General features: G+C 40.3%; 1 protein-coding gene across 1 annotated transcript in view; it reads right to left on the minus strand.

Annotated features, from left to right (window-relative positions):
- Positions 1-5,644: 5,644 nt before the first annotated feature.
- Positions 5,645-13,758, minus strand: part of LOC149768006 (uncharacterized) — a 56,505-nt gene continuing 48,391 nt past the window's right edge. The window contains exon 6 of the mRNA XM_089929521.1: positions 5,645-10,284. Coding sequence (XP_089785647.1) covers positions 10,264-10,284 — 21 coding nt within the window. The 3' untranslated portion in view covers positions 5,645-10,263. The remainder of the gene's footprint in view (positions 10,285-13,758) is intronic.

Below are 13,758 nucleotides of genomic sequence, written 5' to 3' on the forward strand. Positions count from 1 at the left end.
ACATCATAGTCTTGGGCTTGGATAAATGTCCTCATTCTAGCCTTCCAATAGGTGTAGTTAGTTCCATTGAAGAATGGAGGTCTATTGGTGGATTGCCCCTCACTAAGAGAAGATCCAAAAGGGGTTGTCATTTTAATCTTTTACTCTTTTAATATAAGAGCTCCAGCTCTGATACCACTTGTTGCCCAAAGAGACAACCCAAGAGGAAGGGTGAATTGGGTTTGGATTAATAATTGACAAATTAAAAACTATGATAAGTAAATAATTAAATCTAATGCAAGCAGGTTAATTAAGCTACTAGATGAGGAGATTGGAAGAGTCAAATAGCCAATGCAAACACAAAAAAATTTTATAGTGGTTCGAAGCCAACCCTTGCTCCTACGTCCACTTCTCAAGCTTCACTTGGGAGTTCACTATAATCTCTTGGATTACAGCCGGTTGTTTTACAAGTTCACAACCCAATTTGTCGTTTTCGCGAGATCACAACGAACTCGGTCGGTTTTCACAGGCTCACCGACTAGAACTATTCTATTGTTCTTTCGGGATCACAATCAAACCCTTACACCGTTGGTTTTATCTTTGGCTCACCAACAAACCTTACAACTCTTGATTCAATCCCCTGATTGAATTAAGTAAGAAAAACAGTTTGGAAAAAGATACAAGGAAAGCTTCTTAAAAAGCAAATATGAATCAATATGAATAGAGTGAAGTTAGAAGCCCTCAAACAGATTTCGGAAGAGGAAGAAAGGGCTTCTCGACCTCTGAGTCTCCTCTTTGAGTGCACTAAAGATTTGATGTCAAAAGAAGAGCCTTGAATGCGAAGGAAAAACTTCTAGGAATGAATTGAATTCTTTTCTTCCTTCTTTTGCTTGTCTTTTCTCTCAATGGACTCTTGGTAGTTGGAAACGACTTAATGCACAGATGGAGTAACTCTCTAGTTATTTACTACTGTTTTCTATGGCAATTTAAACAGTTCCATTTGAAAAATAGCCGTTAGACACTGATTTGTACCCGTTCTGCACAGTCTGCACCTCCTGACAATGTATCCGTTGGGGTCGGAGTCGACTCGCTCGATCTGGAGTCGACTCGGCTGTTGCTGGAGTCGACTCATGCTTTACTGAAGAAGACTCGTCCACTGTTCAGGATTTGAATTAAAGTGCTGTCCTGTCCTGGAGTCGACTCGCCAACATCTGGAGATGATTCGGCATTTTGGAGACGGCTCGTTCTCAGGATTCTAGAGATCTATTTTTCTGCATTTCTCTCTCGAGTCGACTCGGATCCTCTAGGAGCCGACTCGGCTCTCAGAGCCCGAAAAATCGATCCTCTGTCTGTTGATCTGAGCTGCCTCGGAGTCGACTCGCACTTTGTTGAGGTCGACTCACACTTTGTTGAGGTCGACTTGGCTGACTTGGGGTCGACTCTGGAATTCTCGGAGTGGACTCGTTCACAGGGTCACTGAGTTTGGTTCTCTGCCTTTCAGTCCGCTTTCCTCTGAGAGTCGACTCTGGCATGATTAGGAGTCGACTCGCCAAACGTTGGAGTCGACTCGCATCCTTCTGGAGTCGACTCGGTAACAGGGTCTAGAAAACACCTCTCTGTCTTTCTGTCTTTTACTTCTTGGAGTCGACTCGGATCTATAGAGAGTCGACTCGTAAAACTTCGGAGTCGACTCGTAACCTTCTGGAGTCGACTTGGTAACAGGGTCTAAAAAATATCGTTCTGTCTTTCTTCTGTTACCCTTTGGGGTCGACTCAGAACCGTCGGGAGTCGACTCGGCAAGCATCGGAGTCGACTCGAGATCTTCGGAGTCGACTCGGTGACAGGGTCTGAAATTCATCTTTCTGTCCTTCTGTCTATTCTCAGTCGGAGTCGACTTGTAGTGTACCGGAGTCGACTCGAGCTTGTGCCAGAACCTCTGAAACACTTGGAGTCGACTCGTAATCTTCCAGAGTCGACTCGAGAATCAGCCCTTGGTTCAAATAGAGTTCAAAACTTGTCCAACTTATTTTGAACCAAAGCTTGAGGCACTTAATCATAAATTCACATATATTCGTCTGAAACACTAGATTGAATTCATTAGTACAACATGAAATATACTCAAATGCTTTGAGCTCATCAAAATCAAATAGGGGTATAATCAATCACTCCACAAGCCGCGGCATGGCTATATTCTCTAGCCTTAAATTCCATCACAATATGGGAACAACTATCTAGGAAGTTCATGGCAAAATTTTACCCCATGATTAAAACAGAAAAAATTAAGGATGTCATAAGAACTTTCAGAAGGAAATATGAAGAGGAATTTTTTCAAACTTGGGAACGATTCCATGACTTGTTGGTCAAATGCCCACACCATGGGCTTGATAAGGCTGATCTGGTCTACTTCTTTTATAAAGGACCACTTTCGGCACATAGAAACATGTTCGAGTCCATGCACAAGGGTAGGTTCATGAACCAAACCCCGGATCAAGCCTATGAATTTCTTGTTGACTTAGCCGAGAACGCCCAAAATTGGAGTAGCTATGGTGAGGAAGTAAATAGAGATAAGTTCGGGTCTAGAAAATCAGGTAATTATGAAATAAAAGCAGACCCAGATCTCAAAAATGTCATGTCCAATCTGGTGACTGGAGTGAACAACTTAAGTAGAAAGTTTGATGCTTTTACTGTTTCCACTAGTTCGAGTTCATACAAAGAGTCAAATTTTATCATGAAAGTGGAACATGAGCCACATAGTTTGTGTATCTTGTGTAACAGTCCTAAGCATCTAGTGGAGTGCTGCCCTAATCTGCCCACCATAAAGGCCGAGCAAGTAAATGTTCTAAATTTATATAGTTCCTTTAAGAAGCCCACTCCCAACTCGTTCAGCCCAGTTTACCACCATGATAATAGGTGTTAGATGTATGCCCTAGAAGCCAATCTGGCTGACACATTATTAATTCTGGAACATAATTTTGTACTTGACTTTATTATTGAATAAATAAAAGGCATCTTTTTTATTCATATTGTTAATGTGTCTATGAATCGTCCAAAGAATTAATAAAATGATGATGCATATTCTCAAGAGTTGAGAATTTGAGCCATGCATCATTGGTGATTAATTTCTAAATGCTCCTGATCGATGGATCATCAGAGGATGGTGATCGATCCGATGAGATCAGTGCACACATTACTTTCCTTGAGGATGGACGAGACTCGAGTCCATGGTGTAGGAACACTGAAGTAATAGTGCAGGTGCTTGTTAAAGAACAAGAGTACTGAGCGTGACCAAGACAAGAAGTCACTTGGATGTCTATCCACTCATCAGTGACTTGCTTGATGTTGCAGTAGTGTGACTAGTCCTTCGACCTGCGGTGCTTCGGCTACTCACAGTGAGGTTATTGTAGTTTGACTGCACGTATACATGGTCTCTAGACATATGGGTCCATGCAGTGTAGATTGGCTGCAGTAGATTCACTGTAGGAGTAGGGTATGCACCTATATGAAATCTATCGACCTTGATAGATAAGGAGAGATCCTATGTGATTTATAAGACTGAGTTCGTAAGACCTCGGCCGGGGCAGTATACACAGTGGAGAAAGAGTTTTCCACTTTCGAACTTAAGTCAAATAAATCTTGACATATGACAGACAATGGGGTTTGACGAGTTGTCCATGACCTCGATCCTGTAGGGATCCATGATAGAAGGACTGTATCATACGATAACTGCACCTAGAAGTTCATCATTCCATTCTGCTGGGTAGTCACTACATGCTGCTAGGTGTCACTGGTGGATGGTAAGACTCACAGAAAATATCTTGATGATCGATAAATCCTGATGAGTTGAGTTGGAACTGTTCCAACCCATTGAAAGAAGTTTTCAATGATATTGTGATAGAGATCGCAATATATCTCACTACCAGACAGAATAGAACCTATGGGATCACACACACTAGAGGTATTGACTGATCCGATGGTTGAAATGTGATTATGAATCACGAGTAATCAATTCGATTGATAATCAGTTGAAGAAGGAACAATGGGAATTGATTAATTGGACTTAAATACGAATCCTACTTGGAGTAGGATTCCTGGAGTCCTAATTGGATTAGGACTGGGAGTCCTACTTGGCGTAGGATTCCTACAATCCTAATTGAATTAGGATTTTTGAACGCAACTTGGATTCCTACTTGGAGTAGGATTCCTAGAAGTCCTAATTAGATTAGGACTTCGGATTCAAATTAGAGTCCTAATTAGATTAGGACTAAAATTAAATAAGTCCTAATTGGATTAGGATTTTTTAAGTCCTAATTAATTATTAATCTAATGAATTACAATGACTCCTGATGCAAAAATAAAATTGTTCTCCCAAGTGTAGGAGAATCGCACAAGTAGTAAATTCTCGGAAGTCCGAGGTCGAATCCTCAGGGAACGAAATGTATATGAGATTATTTAATATAATTTTAGATTAATTAATTTAATAAATTTGTGGATTAAAATTATGTTTTGATTTTCAGAAATTAAAATGCAGAGAATAATAAACACAATTCAATGAAATAAAAATGGTAGGGATCTGGAATCCCTCTTGATGATATTGCATCCAAGGAATAAACTCTATGGTTCTTGATTTAAGATTTAATGTAGGATAGATCTAATCATGGTATATGTTTCATGAACATATGAACTCAATTTCTAAGCATTCGTCGTGCTTTCTACGTCTACGACGAATCAAATACTAAAGCAATCCATATATCAATAATCATGATCCATTTAAGAACTATCTACGAAATAACTATGCATGGATCAAAAACATATCAGTAAATATAATTCATTCAAGGCAAAAGTTTAGAGTTTACTTTAAAGAGCAATACATCAAAGGTTCATCCATCTCCCTCCCTAGGACTTTAGCCACTCATTGAAAACTTTAATCCCTCTTTCATTTTCTTTCTTTCCCTTTTTTTTTTCTTTTCGGATGGCAGAGGCCCTCCTCTGTTTTTTTTCAATGGGAAAGAATGAGGCTCTCTTTTTTTTTTGAATGAACTGCCCTCCCCTTTGCCAACCGAGAGAACCCTCTTATATGCTGCGATTGGTCCCTGATCCCACAGGATAAGGGGAGATTCCGAGTATCCCGAATGCGAGAAGGCCAAACGCGGGATGGGAGCTGATCACGGATCCTTGGGGCTGACGTGGCGTGGCAGGCTCGGCTGAAGATCCTCGCAGACGGCTGGGAATGCTGTGGATACGGGTGAATCACCACGGTTGGCTGGGAGATCTGGGAGAAGTTGGATGCGGGAAGGCTTCACGGAAGGATGTGTGGACTGCGAGGAAGACGGAAGGCTGATTGCTTGCTTAATCCGGAAGAAAAGGATGGACGCGGACGGGAGATGATCGCTGATGCTGAAATCACGGGATGGGAAGATAGATCTTTGCTGGGATGAGGTGCGGACGAGGCGTGCACTCGTGAGGAACTCGGACGTGGACGCTGCGATGAAGTCGGATGGAGCTGGGACGTGCTGTGAACGTGGAAGCTTGGGAGATGCCGGGATCTTCAGACGCGGATCGAAGGATGGGGCGCGGATGATGCCTCGCAAGATGCTGGAAAAGGCTGGATGAAGATGTGGATGCGGACGCTGAGATCACGGGAGAGCTGGAACGAGGACGCTCGGTGGTAGCTTGGGAGATCTGAACTGTGGATGGCTCGCGGAAGAAGCTCCATGGATGATGGATGGCTGGATCGAAGGATGAAATTTGGGTGCTGGGAGGTTGCACGGACACTGGATGAGGGGTCACACGTTGGGCTGCTCTGGAGAAGCAGACGCGGAAGATGCTTCGCGATTCTTCCATGCGGGTGGATGGGCTGCACGCGGCTCAGATGCTTGGGCTCATAGAAGACTGAAGCTGCGATGAAGTAGACGGCTGAACTTGACCTCCTCCTAGTGTGCAACTGGGATCGACCCATGCGGTTAGCTGGTCACCTATAGTGATCCATCTTTTTGAACCCAATGTGCATTTTAGCTTTGATTTCCGATCACCTGCACCTCACAAAAATATAATATTAATGCGGCAATTTTATCATTATTTGTTAGCAATAATACTAATTTAAGTGATGTATAGATCACACTTTTGTGCTCTCATCACACCCCCCAACTAGCTTATTGCTAGTCTCTAGCAATTAATGAGCAGATAATAGAATGAGAGTGCAAAAGGTATGGTTTAACCTATGACTTTTTATTCAAGCTAAAGATATAAAACTAAGATATGTACTCACTTTCGTAGGAATCACGATTGCACTTAGCACGTGCAACAAGCCGTTAAACCCCTAGGTTACCCTAGTGGACGAGTGTTGTCTCGTGAAGGTTTTCAGAGATGTTACCCACAAACATCATACATGATATAACATGACATGAGATCATAATAAAAAAATGTGAAATAAATTCTAAGCAATACACATGTAATTAATCGATATATATTTTCAAGTATGGCAACTGTCAAAGCAAGGAAATATAAAAGTGTAGTGTGCATCAAATCGCATGACTTTCTCAGAGTACTAATACCTCCACCACAACAGGGCACCGCCTGAGTTTTAGGTGCATTACTCAAGTTCACAAGTGTTTCTACAATTTATTAGAACTTGATCCATCAAATTTTCAGAATATCACATGTTGTCTAAATCTGTCAAGAATGGTTCGCATGTAAAGAAAGAGTTATCAATCTCAACTAAACAACCTGGGTACACGGAGGTCCAATATAATGGAGTCAAACCAGCCATTACCACATGTCACTAGGTTCAGCCTAACCAACTCATTCATGCTTATTTTTATTTCATTTTTTTTTTTCAATACAAATGACAACTACAGCTATCCAACCCCATTAGGCTCTAGTAAGGTCCATGTAGCGAGCTTTCAATCAATGACCCCCGATCCAGTTGGCTCAAGACATTAGGTGAAACACCCCTCGGACTTAATTACTCGAACTAGACTACGCCACGAGGCCAGACTTGTCATCATAAGTTTTTTTTTTTTAATAATAATTATGCAAGAAAAGAAATGGTAGACTGAACCATATAAATATTTTTATTATATATGTGACTGCATCGTGACTATAGGTCAACCAAAGTCGGATCATAAGGCACCTAAGTAATCTAGTCGGGATATTCAACCTCTATCTTTATGTGAAAACCAAATCCTGAACCTTATGATACGAACAAGGATACTCATACTTCTTTCATGGATAAGGCTAACAAAAATGCAGTTAACAAATATGAACTCCTGAGGCCTTCCTATTGTCATTAAGTACACGTGTGGGGATCTAATAATAGGTCTCTGATCAGTCATAGTATGCATGTGTTCCTTGCCTTAATAGTTGCACAAACTCAATATGAAAATACATGTGCATTTGCTCAGAAAAGAAAGCAATAGAATAAATCAAATGCAAAAACAAGTTTTATTTATTTTTTTATTTTTTATTTTTATTTTTTTTATTTTTATTTTTATTTTTTTTTTAGATCAAAATATTTTCCTCCCCCCAACTTAAACATTGCATTGTCCTCAATGTAAAAGAAAATGCAAGAAAACTATATATGAGAGACAATAGAGAAAATAATAGAGAGAAGAAGAATACCTTGAGCTGTTGATATCCAGAAAAGAAGACCTACAAAATAAGAAGAAAACTAGAAATAAAAGAAAAAATTTAATTCTAACTAATATACACGTACCTTGGCCGTCATGCTCAGTCATAAGAAGGCTCCTCCAAGGGAAAGGAGTCCTTTTCATCTGCAAAATTCTCAAGAAAAGGTTCTAATCTTTGTCCATTTACTTTAAAAATGGTGCCATCCTGTGGATTTTCAATTTCAACTGCCCCTGGTTTGATTTCAAAGTGTCCAACATTTTCAGAAATAATCATGCATGAAGGTTGACTAGTCCTAGTGGGATGTAAATATTGTCGAAGTGTCATAACTGGGGGTCTACCTTCATCACCATGGTGACTTCCTACATCATCAGGAAAATTTGCCATCTCACAAGGTGTGAGATACTGCGAAGGAATTTCAAGGATGTGTCCTAAGGGATGATTTAAAGTTGTACGACTTAATCGACCGGTGTCGTCCCTATTCCACCCTAGCATACAAAGTTTCAGAGTTTATTTATTTATTTATTCTTTTAATGATCACCCTTGATCTTTTCTTAAAGTTCTTATCAATTTTCAACTAGCAACAAGGGTTAATGAGATATGATAATAATAAAATTCTGATTCTAAAAAAAAAAAAATTTAAACACAGAAAATTCAAAACAGACAGTAGCAAGGTTTTAGATTAATATAATGGTCGTAAAAGTATCAGAATGTCAATCAGACCGTTCAGATGAAAGAACCACAGGTCCTGCACCCGATGACCAAATTTGAATCCAATCAGATGGTGAATTACTCAGATATCAGAGTTTGATGCAGACTGTGTAGGGAATAAAAAAAACAGCAATAAAGATTCAAATTTTTTTTTTCAAAAGAAAAATACTAACAAATCAACTAAAAATTAACTCTAAAAATATACTAATAAATCAGCCGTTCCCCGGCAACGGCGCCAAAAACTTGATGCAAAAATAAAATTGTTCTCCCAAGTGTAGGAGAATCGCACAAGTAGTAAATTCTCGGGAGTCCGAGGTCGAATCCTTAGGGAATGAAATGTATATGAGATTATTTAATATAATTTTAGATTAATTAATTTAATAAATTTGTGGATTAAAATTATGTTTTGATTTTCAGAAATTAAAATGCAGAGAATAATAAACACAATTCAATGAAATAAAAATGGTAGGGATCTGGAATCCCCCTTGATGATATTGCATCCAAGGAATAAACTCTATGGTTCTTGATTTAAGATTTAATGTAGGATAGATCTAATCATGGTATATGTTTCATGAACATATGAACTCAATTTCTAAGCATTCGTCGTGCTTTCTACGTCTACAACGAATCAAATACTAAAGCAATCCATATATCAATAATCATAATCCATTTAAGAACTATCTACAAAATAACTATGCATGGATCAAAAACATATCAGTAAATATAACTCATTCAAGGCAAAAGTTTAGAGTTACTTCAAAGAGCAATACATCAAAGGTTCATCCATCTCCCTCCCTAGGACTTTAGCCACTCATTGAAAACTTTAATCCCTCTTTCATTTTCTTTCTTTCCCTTTTTTTTTTCTTTTCTTTTCGGAAACAGGGCCTCCCCTGTTTCCTTTTTCTTTTCGGATGGCAGAGGCCCTCCTCTGTTTTTTTTCAATGGGAAAGAATGAGGCTCTCTTTTTTTTTTGAATGAACTACCCTCCCCTTTGCCAACCGAGAGAACCCTCTTATATGCTGCGATTGGTCCCTGATCCCACAGGATAAGGGGAGATTCCGAGTATCCCGAATGCGAGAAGGCCAAACGCGGGATGGGAGCTGATCACGGATCCTTGGGGCTGACGTGGCGTGGCAGGCTCGGCTGAAGATCCTCGCAGATGGCTGGGAATGCTGTGGATACGGGTGAATCACCACGGTTGGCTGGGAGATCTGGGAGAAGTTGGATGCGGGAAGGCTTCACGGAAGGATGTGTGGACTGCGAGGAAGATGGAAGGCTGATTGCTTGCTTAATCCGGAAGAAAAGGATGGACGCGGACGGGAGATGATCGCTGATGCTGAAATCACGGGATGGGAAGATGGATCTTTGCTGGGATGAGGTGCGGACGAGGCGTGCGCTCGTGAGGAACTCGGACGTGGACGCTGCGATGAAGTCGGATGGAGCTGGGACGTGCTGTGAACGTGGAAGCTTGGGAGATGCCGGGATCTTCGGACGCGGATCGAAGGATGGGGCGCGGATGATGCCCCGCAAGATGCTGGAAAAGGCTGGATGAAGATGTGGATGCGGACGCTGAGATCACGGGAGAGCTGGAACGAGGACGCTTGGTGGTAGCTTGGGAGATCTGAACCGTGGATGGCTCGCGGAAGAAGCTCCATGGATGATGGATGGTTGGATCGAAGGATGAAATTTGGGTGCTGGGAGGTTGCACGGACACTAGATGAGGGGTCACACGTTGGGCTGCTCTGGAGAAGCAGACGCGGAAGATGCTTTGCGATTCTTCCACGCGGGTGGATGGGATGCACGCGGCTCAGATGCTTGGGCTCATAGAAGACTGAAGCTGCGATGAAGTAGACGGCTGAACTTGACCTCCTCCTAGTGTGCAACTGGGGTCGACCCATGCGGTTGGCTGGTCACCTATAGTGATACATCTTTTTGAACTCAATGTGCATTTTAGCTTTGATTTCCGATCACCTGCACCTCACAAAAATATAATATTAATGCGGCAATTTTATCATTATTTCTTAGCAATAATACTAATTTAAGTGATGTATAGATCACACTTTTGTGCTCTCATCAACTCCTAATTGGATTAGGATTGAAGAGTTCAATTGAGTCATAATTCATTTGAGTTCTAATTGGATTAGGACTTGCATGGATTAAACCCAAAATTGGTTCACCCTTGGACTAATCCTCCTAATCCCTTGGTGCGGCAAACAAGAGGGGCCGACGCCCCTCTTGGAAAGTAATCAAGGAGCTCCTTATTTGTAGGAGGCCAATTTACGTCAACGATCAGTCGAAGATAGTACATGAGATGAACGGCGATCTGAGCGGTTGATGGAGATTGGATCAAGAGTTGATCAAGAATCGAATCAAGGAGGCTCAGAACCAATTCAAGAGTTAAAGACCAGCTGATCGATTGACGTGGATGTGCTTGTAATATGACCTAATTAGAATCAATGATCATCACCTATTTAAAATTCAGCTTTTAATTATTGCTGCGATTATAATTGCCTGCGATGTACCGTTTGCATGTGATGCGAATGTGAGCGGGGTAGATAGATTTCCATATGATGCAAACTAGTAGAGCAATCCCAATGAGACCTAAACCAAAACCTCCTGAATCAGTTGAGAGTGAACCAACATGAGCGAGTCATATTAGATTAATTGATCTAATTGGTGTCTAGGAAAGCATGAAAGGTGGTTACTTAATTAGGACCTTACTCTCTGAGTAAGGGAAGCCTCCCACCTGCTTACCTGGCCAATTGTTCGATTACCTCTTATGAAGAGCTCAAAGTTGCAAATACTAAGTCATGATTAACCAATATTAAGTCCATAGGTCTTCCACCGTAGTAGAGCTGCTAAGGTCTTTCTAGTGTTGACTTGTCTCGACTGGACACAGTGGGCAAGTTGCATCGGGGGGCTGGACCTCTCTATAGACATGAGATATTGTAGGGGTAAAGGTGGGGTTGGGCATCAATAACTGTTAGGTGAGGACCCAATGATGACTTTATTTCTATGGTTATACGGTGGGTCTGACTTAACTAAGAAATGGGACCAATAACTGTTAGGTGAGGTCTTCATGACTTAGAGACCAAGTAGCACTGCAACATGCTTGAGAAGCATTGTACAAGAGTTGTACACTCATCCATTTATGTGTCACTAATAACTGTTAGGTGAGGTGGCATGTAAATCGGTGGAACAACAGTACCCACTAGAAACCCTAGTCGCGTAGGATTTTCGTTTTCCTACCACGGGAGTGTGAGGAATTCGAGAAAATAATGGGAGGTACATTTGTTCTAAAAGACCCTAAAACAAATTAGGATCAAGTACAAAAATCTAACTAGAATCTTTACTCTCTACAGATCACTATGTCAGCCTCAAACCCTTTGACCCATATTCTTGAGACCAACCGACTGACCGGTACAAATTACAAAGACTAGCTTAGAAACCTCAAAATCGTTCTGAGTTGCGAAAAAATATGCTATGTGCTCGACAATGATATCCCTTTATATTACCAGTACGTCCGACCACTGATCAGCATGCGACGCATGAAAAGTGGACAGACGATGACATTAGGGTCAAGTGCTACATCATGGCATCCATGTCCAATGAACTTCAATGCTAGCATGAGAATATGAAGACTGCTAGGGACATACTTGAAAGTGAATCCTAGGTTCTTCGGTGTTAAGCATGCTGATTTTTTTTTTTTTTTTGGAAAACCATGGCTGAACCTGATCGGGTTGCCTACGTACCCCTTCATAAGGGGGATCAAGCCATACGTAGTTCTTTTTAAGTTTCAAAAATGCAGCAAAAAAATCGAATCAAATAATTTAATTCATGCATGCTTACAAGATCAAATCTAGAAATCAGCACCTTAAGAACACATAGGATTATGCCGGAATCGTTTAAACAATTATGCTAAAACTTTCATGCATGATTAACTATCAGATCTGAAACTTAAAAACTCTATTCCAATTAATCTCCGAATATCCATTGAATGGATTCTGGAGATATCTCCGTGAGGAGCCCCAAAAGAGGGTAAAACCTCGAGAAATCGAACCTAGATCTTGATACCATAATAAATGATTAATGCAAGATTAATACCTTTTATAATGGATGAAAGTTATGGATCTGATCCTTAACTTCACAGCTACGCACACGAATGGCCTCTACAAGAAGTACAAGCGAAGTTTCTGAAGAGATCCAATCCTGCGGAAGTGCTAGCTTGCGCAGAATTTCTTGAGGCTGAAATTTGATCTTCCCAACGCTATCAACTTTTGAACCGCCTTCTTGGAAGAACTTGGAGAAGAGGTTTGGAGGGATTGAAGAGGACTTAGATCTGATCTAAAGATTCTTATCAGGGACCCCTAACACTAATGGCGCGATGGATTTAGAGGAGGAAGAAGTCAGCTAGATTGAATGCAAAATTTTTTCATGCATGAACTGGGGTTCCTCTCTTTTCTTTTTCCTTTTTTCTTCTTCTTTTTCTCTCTTTTTTCCTTGAATTCGACCACCAGCTGATGGAGGTCCTTTTAATGTTGCTCTCCTACCTAACTTCATGCCAACCATCCCATATTTGTGGAGGATTTTGTGGGGTTTTGAATTTTGAATTCAAAATTCAAGTTCATGTGCCATTACATGATGAAGCTTGATCTAATCTAAACCATTCATCATGTTGCCACTTCCCTCTTTCAATTTTGAAATTCCCATGCCCCCAAACAGATTAGAGGGTCACGTGGTGATTTTGTGATGATTAAATTCGAAATTCAACCTTAATTAGAAGTGAGATAAAGATAAGGATGACATATGTCATGAAGAGAGAGAATTTGATCTTATCCAATTCTTTTCATTAATTTATCTCTCCATTTCGACCCATCTAATGATGAAAGAGGTCTCTGATGTTGCCAAGTGTCCCATGGCATCATTAAATAAATTAAATTAATTTTTAATCATATTAAAAATTAATTTATGGCGCCATGCATGGATATGTGATAAGTGGATTTCAAGATCCGAACAGTTTCAGATCAAACCCATTTAATTTAATTAAATCCTAACAATTAGAATGATCCAATTACCATAGGTTGAACCTAATCCAATTAGGTCAATCCCTAATTAAACATAAATTTAATCTAATTTAATTTGGTCAACCTAAGTCCTCTTGATTCAAACCTAATCCAATCAAGTCAAAAATCCTGATTGAGCCCAGAATTGAATCTAATTCAATTTGGCTCATCCTTAGTCTAATTACTCAATCCAATTGAGTTCATTAGCAATCTAATTACTAATTAATCCTCCGATAATTACTTTAATTATTTTATAAGATAATTTGCCAATCGAATTGACCAAATTATCCCTGAATGATTCTTAATCATTCATCAGCCTTCTTGATCAATCAGGAATCTTCTATGCGTGTGACCTCATAGGTTCGAACCTAAGCCGGTAGTA

The sequence above is a fragment of the Phoenix dactylifera genome, chromosome 3, assembly GCF_051530095.1.
Source record: "Phoenix dactylifera cultivar Ajwa chromosome 3, Ajwa_hap1_PhDact_Kaust_v1.1, whole genome shotgun sequence".
NCBI classification, from domain to species: domain Eukaryota; kingdom Viridiplantae; phylum Streptophyta; class Magnoliopsida; order Arecales; family Arecaceae; genus Phoenix; species Phoenix dactylifera.